The following is a 14,611-nucleotide window of genomic DNA, read 5'->3' as shown; positions in this document are numbered from 1 at the left end:
TCTCCCATGGATAAGCTAGCTAATTTTGTGGCTGGAGCTATATAAAATATCTTAACACTAAATGTCAAACCTTTTGGTGAATTTAAAACTTATGTAACCTTTCAATTTTACACTAAATGTGAAACCTTTATGTGAATTGGTTTGCTTAACTGAGTAATTCACATGTATAATTAATGAATTTACTTGCGTAATTGTCTTTTATTAACAAGCACGATTTTAAGTATAATTGTTGACTTTTACAATCGTGAAAATTTGAATGGTAACGATTACGACATCTGAAGTCATACAATATGATATGTATTCTAAGAGAAAAATGCTCCTTGAAGGTATAAATCATGTTTTAAGTCATTCAAAAGAGAATAACTCTATAGAACACAAAAGATTCTGAAACTTACAAAGTTTGAAAAAAGAAAGATTTTGCTGCACGTAGAATCATCGTAAGTTCTGTTCTTAATGACCTCATTCATGAATGTGAGATTGCTCATGCCATGTAGGCACACTTGCGAGAGACATATGAGGGCACATATGTGACTGCCTTATACAACTGACTATCAAATTTGATACTTACAAGAAGCATCATGATTAGAATATCAAACTATACCTTAGGATGATATCAAACCTGATTACTCAACTTAAAAATATTGATCATATTCTCTCTAATGAGCAACAAGTTCAGGCAGTAATCCGATTTTTTTCAATAGTTGAAAGATTTGAAGGTTAACTTAAACCCATAATTAGGGTTGTTCATGGTTATGGTTAAAAGACCAAATCGAACCGCGATCCGAACCAAACCGATTAAAAAAACCGATATTTGTTTTGATTTGGTTAGGTTTGATTTTAAATTTTGAAAAACCGAGAATAAGATAAAGTGCTACAGCTGCCATGTATGGCATTCCAAAATGCATCTCTAAGTGATATATATGTTTCTATCACTGCTTTACAAACTGAATCGTATTTTATGTGGATTGTAGACTCAGAGACCACCGACCATGTGAATAGTGATCGAGAAACGTTTGTGGAGTTCTGTCGAATCTCACATGGATCAAAGTGAATATATGTAGAAAATAATGAAAAACTTGGAGGTAAAGGGATATGCACTTACAAAAATGGACTTGTGTAGTTGTCGATCTTTAATATTGCATAACGACCTATATGCTTTAGAGATTCGACAAAACTTAATCTCTTTATTTGCTCTTTTAGATCTTAATTTCGATTTAAATTTTAGTTACAATGATAAATAGATGCGCAAACGCAGTACATAAGAGATGTAAGAGGTTGGGAGAGGTACAAGAATTAGAAACTAAAAATCATTGCATCATTATATGTAGTAGTTTTGACTAATAATTAAATCTTTATTGGAGTAGGTTATTTGCACATGCAAGTGCCAATATAACACCTTCTAGATGATTTTTGTTATCACCCATGACCAATGAAAATTGGAAAATTGTACTTTCTTCTAATCTATCTAATTAGATTAAATTGCCTTAATAGACCTCTATCTTAAATTAGTATTGAAATTTCCCTAACTTTGACCACTACAAGTCATCTAAGTCGGTTTCAATATTCTCAATTTTCCTTCTTCCTCACTATTTCACTCTATCATCCATCCATGGATTCCACTTTACATACCTGGAATCCATAAACCCTAAATAATTTCTCAAGAAAATTCACACCATTTTTGTTATACAAAACACCCATTTTGGGTGTTTTTTTGTTAAAGATATATTATGTATAGATCGGGAGCTGTAATGGCATGGAACGTGTTCAGATTCTGTACTGCCTTGCGAGGGCTTGGTTCGATCATGATCCTTTTGGTTTTGGGTGTTGTTGGAGTTACCTATTACGCCGTCGTTTTAACCAACTATGGTCCTTCCCTTACCAGTGGTGGTGGTTTCCTCGATGTCCTCATCGCTCTTTCAGTACTTGTATTATTCCATTGTCTGGTAATTTCATTTTCTCCCAAATTCTGGTACTTTGTTTATAAAATTTGATGATTTATGGGTGTTTGACGTATTTCCATTTTTTGAAATTTATATTTGGGTTTTTATGGGCGGTTCAAACATACAATTGTAGGGAATTTGTTAAGTTGGACCTTGGGAAATCGAAAGTAGTTTTTTTTTCGAATCCTGTGGATAATGTGGATGATGGCTTCAATATTAAGTAGACAGATTACTGGAGATTTTAGAAAGAAAAGTTTGAGAGACTTCAAATTCATCTTGTTATCGAGTTCTGTGTCAGAGCTGAGTGGGACTATGGATGGATTGGAAGTTATATTAAGTAGCTAAAAAGTACATATTTGTGATGATTGCAGTTGGTGATGCTTCTGTGGTGCTACTTTTCTGTTGTTTTTACTGATCCTGGTAGTGTGCCTCCAAATTGGAGACCAGAGTTGGATGAAGAAAGAGGGGAAGCTGATCCGTTAACCACATCAGAATTCGGGGCTTCGCCAGCTGACTCAGGGAATACCAGAATACGTTTCTGTAGAAAGTGCAACCAGTTAAAACCTCCTCGATGCCATCACTGTTCCGTTTGTGAGTTCTTGTTTTTTTTCACCTAAATGATGATTTTGATTAAAGTTTTTTCGTTTGAGATTGAGTTGTCTGCTTCCCTGATTTAGGTGGAAGGTGTGTGCTAAAGATGGACCATCATTGTGTGTGGGTTGTCAACTGTGTTGGAGCATTAAACTACAAGTATTTCCTTCTCTTCCTGGTAAGTTATCATGATTCTTGAATTTTGAGTAGTATTGGCTGCTAGATTCTGAACATATTTATAGCGTCAACAGATGACGATAGCTTTCCTGGATACAAGCAATGCCAATCTTCCTTTTCTTGGGAATCTTCACTAGCTCTATGGATTTTCCCATCAGTGACCCTATGCTCCAAGACCCTACTCTCAGCCTAAGAGACCCCTTAACCCACGTACCACTCCTTCCTCTTAACCCTGGCCCCGACCGAGGACAAAATATAACGGAAGTATAACTAAGAAGGAAAAATAATTTTTTTTAATGAAATTTGCACATGGCAAGCAAGGACTGTTCGTGACAAACACTTCCTTTCTTAAAATTGGTTGGATTGCCCTAGAAAGGGGAGTACTAACACCACTTAGAAGTCGTTCGGATGGGGGATGTGTACTAGGAACCCCACAAACGTTAAGTGTCTTTTTGGAAATCAAAGGCTAGTTTAGGCGGTTTTTATCTATCCTACTCTCTAGAGTGCTTCTCCACCACTCAAGCTTTTGATGACACTTCGTTGGTTTCATCAATTCGCACTTTATTGTAAGCAATTAACATACATAATGGGATATTGAAATGTTCTGTATTAGCTCATCTATAACTAGTGTAAATAAGTACATGCTTAATGTCGACCTCTACGTTAACTCATGGTTGTGAAAATTGAAAACTCCTTTCTATCTCCTAGTACTACTGCTCTCACACTAGTGATGACTTCTTATAATTATTCGTTATGGGATTTATATATTTAATATAAGTTCCCTTCTTCCCCAACACCCACCAAATGACTTTTGTTAGTACTAAATCATATGCTTTCTATAAGGCAATGAACAACATGTGTAAATCTTTCTTCTCGCGAATTTCTGCGTATCAGTCCTAACAAAAGAAATACCATCTGTTGTAGATCTATCTGGTATAAATACAATCCAGTTTTCTGTTACACTTGTGGGGTCCCTAGATCTTTGCTCTATCACTCTTTTCAGCAGTTTCATCTTATTGTTGATAAGTTTAATGCTGCGATGCTTCTCAAAATTTTGAAAATCTTCTTTGTTCTTATGTATTGGAATAAGGGTACTCTTCCTCTACTCATCAAGCGTTCTACCACTTTTTAGTATAACATTAAATAGTTTGGTAAGTCATACTTCTCTAACCTCTCCAAGATACCTACAAGCCTTTATGAGGTTTCCGTTGAGACCATAGGCTTTCTTAATCATATTTTTCATGGCAATGTCTACTTTAGACTTGTTAATTCTAAGAGCATAGCTGAAGTCTTTATCGTGTACAAATATTTGGAGATCTTTAAGCTTATCCTCGTGATTCGAGTTGAACAATTGACCATAGTCTTTTTTTTTTTTTTTTTTTGATGACAAGGGAAACCCGCAGCCGCTACCCTTTGGGTGCGCACAGGGTTTTACCCGCTCCTATGCAATAGCTCGCAAACCACATAGGAGAGGTAACCTGCACTAGGCAAGCCCGACACAACGAGCTCGACCCAGAAGGCAAACCCCTTGCTTTCGCTGGCAAGGGGTTTCGAACTTGAGACCTCCAACATGGAAGTCCCAAGCCCAAACCACTGGGCCATCTCGAAGGGTTGACCATAGTCTCTTCTCCTCTCCTTGATCTCATTATCTCTCGTCTAAACTTGTTGAGAATCATTTTTAATACACTTCACCTAGTTTAACCATTTAAGTTCTTATTCTCTCATGCGTGCAAATTTGTACATTTCTTTCTCCTCTTCTCGTGTCCCTAGCTTCTGGTACAAGCCATCTCCATTTGGGCTTCCCCACAAGTTATGGCCCTATTAGCTTCCCTCTTAGCTCTATTATATTCTTCAAAGGATACGTAAGCAACCTATGCCTATATAAATATATTTCCTCCTCATTTTATGAGTCATAGTTTTAATTGGTTATAAAGTTTAAGAATGTAAACATGACTTTTGAATCTTGTGGTCTGAGACGAGTAAAGGTGTATAAAACATGCCAAAAAAGTACACTTCCAGTGCCCTTAAACATCCCATGTCATTCTTATGAGGGATTGTCGTTAAGGATAAAATGAGAATGTTGGAATGGAAAACTTCCTAAATGTTGAATAATAACATTCTCTTTTTTTTGGTCATCAAAAGATAACATTCTGTTTGTAACAGGAATGGAAAACTTCCTAAATGTTGAATAATAACATTCTTTTTTTTTGGTCATCAAAAGATAACATTCTGTTTGTAACATACTAAATAGGAAAGTAAACACATAAATTTAAATGGAGAGAGAACAACATTATATTTATATTTTTTGACGAAATAGTCTCTTCAGTGGGTATGTTGTTGTCGTCTTAAAAGTCTCCTATGCTATTAATTTCAAAAAAATAAAAGTCTCCTATGTTATTGCTTATATGTCAAGTGGAGTGATTTTGATGTTCATATATATCACAGTCTTTGTCTTAGTATATTGTTTTTTCTTTTGTCAGTTCTTTTGATATTTTTGGGGGATGAGTGTCACACATGGTTCTGTAGCCTTAGAAATCATATCCACCCATGAGACCTTTGCAAACCATCATTATCTCCTATGTACAATCAGAGACAGCCAATGTTTTTAGTTTATGCATTCTAGACCACATTTTATTTTGCTTGCTAGGTTCTGAATAAATTATTTATACATACTAAATGAATTTTTAACTCAAAATACAGGGTTTGAGTCAAAGCTACAGGTTATACGGAGCTATAGCTAGTACTATAGCTAGTACTGTGGCTCCGCCACTGTGTACAATCATAGTAGGAGTTTCTTGAATGACATGCTGCTAGTCATGCAAGTACCAATACTAAGCAACTGCGATATTAGCACTATCCCTGCATACAGTATCTGAACGACCATAGTGATTATTGTTTGTAAGGAACTTATTCTAATATTGTTTCCTATATGATTTTATCATTTTCCAAAATTCATCTGGCTATTTCTGTGAGAGTGGAATGCAGTTTCCTTAGAGTATTGCAAGTGATAGTTCATATTGAGAATTTTCTTTTTCCATGTTCTTCCTCCTTGTTGGTGCCTGTCAATTGATGTTTGTATGCATCATTATGCATGCATGAATACTTAACAACAATTGTCCTGGTATTTTCGTCGCATTGCTGTATTTTAATGACCGACTTTTTCTCAACTAATTAAAACCTTCTCTTACTGCAGTTCTATACGTTCCTTGAGACCACTGTTGTCACTTTATCATTACTGCCACAATTTATTGCATTCTTCAGTGATGGAGAGATACCTGGGACTCCGGGCACTCTTGCGACTACTTTCCTTGCTTTTGGTATGGTCTGGGGATTGTCTTGGTGAACTTGCTACCTGTGATTTCTTTATGAAGACACTGGTTTTCTTAATTTTTCTACATTTCTTGTGCATCGCAGTCTTGAACCTTGCTTTTGCTTTGAGTGTTTTGGGATTTCTGATTATGCACATATCGTTGGTGTCTGGTAATACCACAACCATTGAGGTACTCCATTTTTCTTATTCCTTAAGTTGAATGGTAAAGTGTTTTCCTTTCTATGGAACGCCTAGTGATCTGAAACATCATTTGTACTGTGCAAACAGCTCTCTAGTCTTGAGGCAAAACCAGTTTATAGAACCTTTCTCTCTTGGTCTTTGATTTGGAAAAGTATCTTTCTTTTTTGCGCACATTTAATGGCTTGTCTTACTTTCAGGCATATGAGAAGAAGACCAGTCCTAAATGGCGTTATGATCTTGGTCGGAAGAGGAACTTTGGACAGGTTAGATGACTGCACAAGATTGCCTTATTTATTATTTATTTCTGATGGTAGTATGAAAGAAAAGATAGATGCTTCTCTAAGTAATGCTGCGCTCTGATCTAAATTCTTAGGTATGAATATTATAATAAGTACCAGATTTATGGAGTTGATTTGGAAGTTATGGTTTGAATGTGACACAACAAAACACATAAGTTAGATATGAAAGAGAACTTCCAATTGCAACTGGCACTCAATGTTTATTCTGAGATATAAATACTTGGAAGCTAATTTAAATGCCCATGGTAAAATAAAAGATTATTGAAGAACCTAAACTTCATGGTAGTAGAGAATGGGGAAACAAGGAAGCTTCATTTACAGATGGTGGAGTAGTGCAAACCAGTGTGGAAACGATATGCCATGTACATAGGACCTTGATATCAGGCGCGTTTATGAAACATTACCTACATCTCATAGCAATGATTAATTGACTAATGTAGTTTCATGATTGAAATATAATCGTTGTATAGTGGGTAGAAAGAAATTTGCAATTTCTGTTGCTTTATCTTTACTTTCTAGTTTTACCCTTTTTTTGGTCTTGATATATGCTTTCATCCTCTTTATGATATAAGAAGCATACATTAAACCTTCATATTAGATGCCACTTCAATACAGTGTTTGCAGTTATTTTATGAAATAAATAAAATGAGAAATGGTCGGTAGGAGGATATGTTCTAACAGAATGATGTGTTTGCTACCTCACTACCTCCTTACCGTTATATCTTTTTCACTTGTTATATGACTTTATCCGGTTTACTTGATTTGGTTTAACATTGATTATTAGTCTACTTCTTTTTAAAGTAAATATTTTTCTTTAGAACTACAGGAACAGCACAAATAAAACCACTTTTGTATGAAATATCATGAAAATTGTATAAGAAATGAAATAGGTCGTAAGCAATATTCTTTTTGCTTGAATAATAAAACTTGAAAAGTAACTAGACCAGTAGAATAGGGTGAAGGGGGGGAGTAAATGACCAAAAACATCCCTTAACTTTAACCCAAACTTAAAAACATCCTTATATTGTATTGTAATAATGAATAAATAGCATCTTGAACTATCCTAGAAGTTTTACAAGTTACAAGTTACATACCTCTCTTAGTTGTCTGTGAAAAACTAACAGCTTCAAACAGAAAATGTGCCTTTGCATGTGACTTATCCCTACAAATCTACCATTATTGTCTCCTCTCCTTCGCTTCTTCAGCAAGGAGCGGAAACATAAGCTAGCTAGTTATTGACGTTTCTTTCACTGTTATCATTTGGAAAAATATAGACAGGAAGAAGTGGAAGATAAATATTCTAGTCCTGCGTATATAATATATATTGGATTTATATTTTCCTTTTCTTTTAGAGTGTCATGTAAAAACATTTTTTCATGTTTCACTAGACGTTAATAAAATGATCTGAGAAAAGAAAAAGACAACATATTTTTTTGTAAGTCATCACCTTAGGTTGTGAGCTTAAGGTGTGGGAGTTTGGCTTGACCCCTACTATGTTATATTAATAGGCAAAGAACTTACCACGACTAGAGGGGAACATGAAACCTTGCCTCAAGTCTACAAAAGTTAGATTGAAGGAAGGAAATAAGCCCATATAGAATTTCTTCCTGTACAGACCCAGAAATACATTGACTAATAAATTTTTTATATTTTTCAAATCTCCTTTGAGAGGTGGGTAATTTCCATTTATCAAGTTGAAGCAGATCATTTGCTTCTCTGAGAAGATATAAGCCCCTATTGCCACTTGTAACAGCTATCTTGGCGAAAAAATCCAGTAACCTGATTAGCTTTTCTCTAGCAGTAAGTGAAAAGAACCTTAGCCCCTCTTAAAGTGTTTGAGGTAGCTTTCAAACAATGTGCTCGAGTTTCAAGTTGCAAGAGTCTTCTTTGATCAGCATATTAGTTATCACTAGAGAGTCAAGTTCAACATGAATTTTAGAAAAGCCATTTTGGATAAATCTACAGTTGGTGTTTATGGAAAATGGATAGTTATTTGAGGTCTAGTGGGGTAATTAGTAGGATATAATGTGGAGAACATGTCATAGTGGTTACATGAGTTACAAAGAATAATGACACTACTTTCTCCACTATATACCCATTGATTATTATGCACGTTAATATTTTTATTTGACGGTTAAAATGAGTGGGGGAATATTGGTGTTTATGTACATTTTAATGTTAAATAAAAATATTGAAGTGCATGATAGTTAGTCGGCATAAAGTGGAAAAAGTGGTGTCGTTCTTAGTTGCGCGGACTCTTCACTTTTGATGTTGCACCCGTGTCAGACTCTCCAAAAATGCACTACTTTTGGCGAATCCGACACGCACCCGTTGAAAATTTTGAAGAGTCTGAGCAACATAGGTGTCATTATTCTTTGTAACTCATGTAACCACTATGACATGTTCTCCACATTATATCCTACTAATTACCCCACTACACCTCAAATAACTATCCACTTTCTTGACATTTACTTGTGCAAGAAATCCACACATTTATAAAGGATGTTTCTTCTTTGTATTTTGATATATATATGAAAAATATGAGAAGTGGATGAGAAGTATTATATTGTGTTTATATTTTGAGGTTAGTGTAGTGAAAGAGAGTTGAATGAAAGAAAAATATTCTAGCGTTTGACCATGAAAACAAAAAAAAATCACTTTATTTGAAATTTTTGAAGTTGGAGTTATGTTTGGCCATAGTTTTTGCAGTTAATATTTAGAATTTAAATGTATTTTCTTAAATATAAATATTATTTGAACATGGAATATATTTTAAATGATGTTATTTTATGATTTTTTTTTTGGATTTTTTTGAAAAAACTAAATTCAAAAAATGAAAAAAGTAAAGTGAAAACAAGGTTTTTGTTGTTTTCCAAATTTCAAATACAACTTCAAGTTGTATTTGGAATTTTCCATGGCCAAACACTATTTTTCAAATAAAGTGAAATTATATTTTGGGAAAAAGTGAATAATATTCATGGCAAAATTCTCTCCAATTTACTCACTATACAAAAGAGAGTAATTTTATGTATAAGGAAGTTGTTCTTTTGATGGAGTGTTGGACTCTACAACAGTTCAACTAATTCAGACTTGTTTGAGTTATACTGTATACGACGTTGTTGGGTTGTTGCATCCTAAAGGGGATAAGTTGTCACGACCCGAGACTACCCCTTAGTCGTAACATAATTTTTAAAGCCACAAGTGACCCCAAGCTAACCCATGGTCTGTCATGACATTAAGATTCATATAAATAATCACTGGAAATAACTTATGTAGAAACTGAATCCAAAAGGGACATATCAATCCAAAACACTAAATGGATAAGTGTAGAATATCTGAACAAATCATAAAGTTGATACTGCTCTTTGATTGTTTGATAGCCTCTACTAAGATGAGTTGTTGGGGCAAGCCCCCCAACTAACTCTAATTGTCTACTAAATAACGAAAATAAGATAGAGAATTGTCCTCGGAAGATGAGGGCTCACCAATACTGCTATTGAGCTGATCAAAAGTAGTACTAACCGCGAGTAGGATGTTGAGCATTTGAACCTATATATTATAAAACAATATGGCGTAGAGAGGTATGCAGTCAATACTTTGAATGTACCGAGTATGTGATGCATGCATCACAAGTCTTGTAAACTTAACATGATAAATCTAAAATGTTGAACTAAAATATATGAACTGATGCAATGACCAAGTAAATCAACATGCAACTAATAAGTACTGAATTGAAATAAATTAATGCAAGGTCAATGCAATAATGTGAGAGTGAACTGTGGGAGAGACTAATAATTGATATACTTCGTCTGAGCTAAATGGAGTCCAACCTGGATCCCAGCTGGGAGCGCTTTGTACCTTACCAGGGTATGAATACTGTCTAACGTGGATCCACTAAGTTGATGTCCAAAATGGACTAAGGTGTTAGTCCTGGTCTGATGGGTGACCCTTAAAAACCTACGGTGCCACATAGTTCTGGGGCTTAGGAATTGCTACTAAAGGTCTCAGTCCTAACTGATAGGTGACTCTTAAAACCTATGTTTGCTTCGTGCTAAGTAATACCCCCAATCGGCTTTATGCTTACAATATGAAAATACTAATAATACTGAATAACTCGTAAATATTGAAAATTTGTTAATAACTGATAATCACTATTTTAAAGCATCTCTAAGCATGAGGAACTGATAAATTGAGTATAAAGCTAATCATGACAATTCCTGTATTATGAAGGAAATATGCAATTGAAAACAACACAATTCGGAGGCATGAAATATTTGGATCTTGAGGGTTTATGAAAATATACTTCAAGTAAAATACTGTAAGTTATGGAGAGACATGTATTTTTCAACCAATAACGAAGAGAACTGAAATACATTGAAATCCATGCCGATCATACGAACCCTAGGTTTTCATAGAATTTTAATTATTGAAATACGAATGTTTCTTTGGGACTCAATAGTTGAAAGGATATCCATTGATGAAATCCCACATACTTGGAATGGAAACACCTAATGGAATTCTTGAACTGAAGTTGGAAGACAAAGAACCCTAGTTTCTTGCTTGAGAGGACTTAGAGTGTAAGTGATTCTGCTTTTTCTGAGTGATAGGCATAAGTGGGGAGGTTTAATCGACTAACTCCCTTTTCTCCCCACTTAGAGTAGCCCAAAACATTGTGATCTAGGCATAGGAAGATAAGGAAAGGACAAAAATACCCCTCAAAGTGAGTTTTGAAATTTCTGGAACTAGGTTCCCACGAGTTACTCCTCCACTCGTGGTCTGACACTACGAATTGCGAACCAGGTTCACGACTCGTACTGTCAGTCGTGGGAACCTTGGTGAATCTGGGGTCTCTAAATATTTTCACGATTGATAGTACAAATCCTAGACTTGGTTCATGACTCGTACGGTCAATCGGGGGAGCTGGCAGTCTTAGGACCTAACCATGGCTGATGGTACGAATCGCGGACCTGGCTCACGACTCGTATTGTTAGTCGTGGGAACTGATTAATTTATGGAAGCCTCTGAATGTTTTCATGACTGATGGTACGAATCATGGACGTGGTTCAGGACTCATACTATCAGTCGTGGGAACTGATTTGACTTAGAGTTAATCCCATGATTGTGTTCACGACTCGTGAACCAACTCGGGGTAACTGACACTGAAAATTTTTGGGCTGGTTTGTCTATGCCAATTAACGAGTAATCATGGGTTCGAAATGCGAGGTGTTACATAAGTCAACAGTTGTACAACTTGATCGGTGTAGATTATAACGCAGTGGGCCTGAATCTTCTTAAAGAGAGCGAGTCTGCCTCAACCTGAATATTAATTTATTCATTTTTGTTTATTTTATTCAATTGTAATTTGTGGTATATTTAGCAACACCATCTACTCCCAGAATTATAGCACCTAATATGTCAACATGATTATTAGTGAAATATTTAGCTAAAAAAGGCCATCGAAAAATCTCCTTGATCATTTCTCACTACTCCACCCATACATGTCTTTTGAATAGCACTAATATTGCTATAAGGAATACATATTTGGTGAGATTAATTTAAGAGATGTGCAGATTAACATGAAAAATAGTTTCTTCTCTTTAAAATAGAAATATTTTTATATAGCTTTTCTCATTTATATTATTTCAATTTTAATGTTTAGATCAAGTAAATATAATATTGTGGGTTAATGAGATACATAATTTGTCTTTTACAACAATAACAATATATCGTATATAATTTTACAAGTAGGTATGAGAAGGGTGTTGTGTATGTAGCTTTACCCCTATCTTGTAAAGTTTTTTATAATTAATAGTTTACGTAGTTTGTAAATGAAATGAGATACATAATTCGTCTTTTACCTTTATATCTTGAAGAGTTCTATATATTATCAATAGTTACTCTCTTGGAATTCATAAAACGATTTAAAAGTTTACTAATAAACCAATTATTCAGATGTTGAAAATAACAAAGGTATAGAACTTCATCCAAAAACAAAGGTGTTTTTGTGTTAGTGTTTTGTTTCTACAACTGAACAACAATGTATTGATTTGATATTAAGGTTAAGGCATGTGCTGAGTCTTTTTAGCGTAGCTCCAGCTTCCCTGTCCCAAATGGCATACCATAGGGAAGGTGACAGAAGTGTTGGATTTGTGGGGTAGTCATGTGCTTCTGGTTGAACCTGTTATTTCTTTACATAAAACTAACGGAGGGACGTAATTTGTAAGTTTTGGGATAGTTTAGGGATGCTTTTTGTTTATTGTGATTGGGCAAGGATGTAGCTTAAGGGTTGGGTATAATTGAGGTATGTTTTTGGCCATTTACTCACGAAGAGGGCAAGTAATAATGCATTTGTTTTTTTTGGAGAACACGGGAAGACAATTTTTAGTCCATATTTTCTTACTTAGTTTTTAGTATTTTAATTATTCGAGTAGGTAATTTCGATGATTATGTGAAACATCTTGAGTAGGCCTTGTATTGAGGTGAAATATGTTTTGGCTTATTTAAAGTAAAAGTTAGCAAATCACATGGTCTTGGTGCTTCGGTTTTACTAAAATGTTATTTTTTTCTTAATGGTCATTCAGTTTGGAGGGGATGTTACAGCTAACAGAACGAAGTATTCGACGTTCTTTTCTATTTAACGAGGCTCTTAATCTGATAACAGGGTTTTCCATCGTAACAAATGAGGTTTTCAAAACCTTGGTATTACCTTCATATGATAAATACACAAGCAAAGCCCTACAGCATATACTGAAGATATTCATCTACTACCTCACTGATTCTCTACTCTTTAGTTTCACTTCCAACAGATCACAACCAGCCATTTTGCAACTTAATGCAGTCCTTCAGTTTTCTGTGTTACAATTTACTCTTCTGTCGAAACAATGTGACATTGTGGGGCAACTTTTTGTATGAATCCTGAAATTCTCGTGCCTGATCTGCCATTAACTGGAAGTTTTTATCTTAAAAAGAGTACAGCTTTGGTGTTACCTTTTGCTATTTTGGTTATTTAAATGAATAAACATGAGAAAGCTATCACATGCCTGTCATTTTTCAGTTATATTTTACTGGTTAAAACGCTGCTGTATAAGACCCAGTGTCGGACTGGACTACCCAATAAACTTGGAGTACTTTCTCAAGTTTAGTTGTCTCGAGAAAACTTATCAGGGCACCATTTGGATTGGACTGCAAAAACTAGTTTTGAATATGACAGCTAATTACCTTTGCTTGTCTTGCCTATGTCATGTTACAAGTTGTGTTAGATCTGTGTTATTTTCATAAAAAATGTTAGATCCCTTTCAGTTTACCATTCTAAGGTTGTATTATATGATTCAGGTGTTTGGTTTGGACAAACGGTATTGGTTCATTCCTGCTTACTCTGAAGAAGATTTAAGACGGATACCTGCTCTTCACGGTCTTGAGTACCCATCGAAGCCTGACCTTGATGCCCAAGAATAATCATGATGTGCATACCGAACATAAGTTTCGTTCTTTGTAACAAAATATACAGTGCCTCACGATTTCAACTGATTAACCGGCTTTAACTACATTGGACTGGACCTTTGCATCTACTCGTATTACGCAGAGCAACACCACAAGAATATGAAGAGTCTGAGCAGGCGAACAACTTGTGGATTGGAGCAAAGGCTGGCATTTCGTACTACGTTGATTTGTCCATTTCATGATTTTTAGATATCTATGTGAAATTAATATTCTGTAACATAAAAATGATGCTGATTTTCACGTTTAACAGCAGTGTTCTTGTAATTGATTACTTGATCAGAAATGCAGATTAGATCTCTGAAGATTCTCCACCCGAAAACATTGATTTCCTGATAAGAGAAGTGCAGATCAAATCTGTGATGATTTTTCGTCGGTATGATAAGAGTTTTAATTGTTCGTAGCTTCGTTGAAATGAGGACTTTGCCATCAGGATGAGTTATGAGTTCTGTTCTGGTGGGGTTATTTATTTTGTCTCAAATACACTGGAGGAAAGTATACTGTCTGAAATTTTGGATCATAGCCATGCTAATGGAAGTCCCAGATGTTTTTTTGACAATAGAGGGTTCATAGTTTAACTCTTATATTTGCGCAAT

The 14,611-nt window shown here is 35.1% G+C and overlaps 1 protein-coding gene across 1 annotated transcript; it reads left to right on the top strand.

The window, feature by feature from the left end:
• Positions 1-1,536: 1,536 nt before the first annotated feature.
• On the top strand, positions 1,537-14,394 carry LOC125809110 (probable protein S-acyltransferase 14). Its single transcript, XM_049488751.1, has 7 exons — positions 1,537-1,943; positions 2,312-2,531; positions 2,618-2,709; positions 5,902-6,025; positions 6,123-6,208; positions 6,417-6,482; positions 13,851-14,394. The coding sequence occupies exons 1-7, from the start codon at positions 1,728-1,730 to the stop codon at positions 13,971-13,973; spliced, it is 927 nt and encodes a 308-aa protein (XP_049344708.1). The 5' UTR covers positions 1,537-1,727; the 3' UTR covers positions 13,974-14,394.
• Positions 14,395-14,611: the final 217 nt, after the last annotated feature.

The sequence above is a fragment of the Solanum verrucosum genome, unplaced genomic scaffold, assembly GCF_900185275.1.
Source record: "Solanum verrucosum unplaced genomic scaffold, falcon-dt-bn FXZP01000248.1, whole genome shotgun sequence".
Classification (NCBI taxonomy): domain Eukaryota; kingdom Viridiplantae; phylum Streptophyta; class Magnoliopsida; order Solanales; family Solanaceae; genus Solanum; species Solanum verrucosum.
This window is presented reverse-complemented; position numbering and strand designations above follow the sequence as displayed.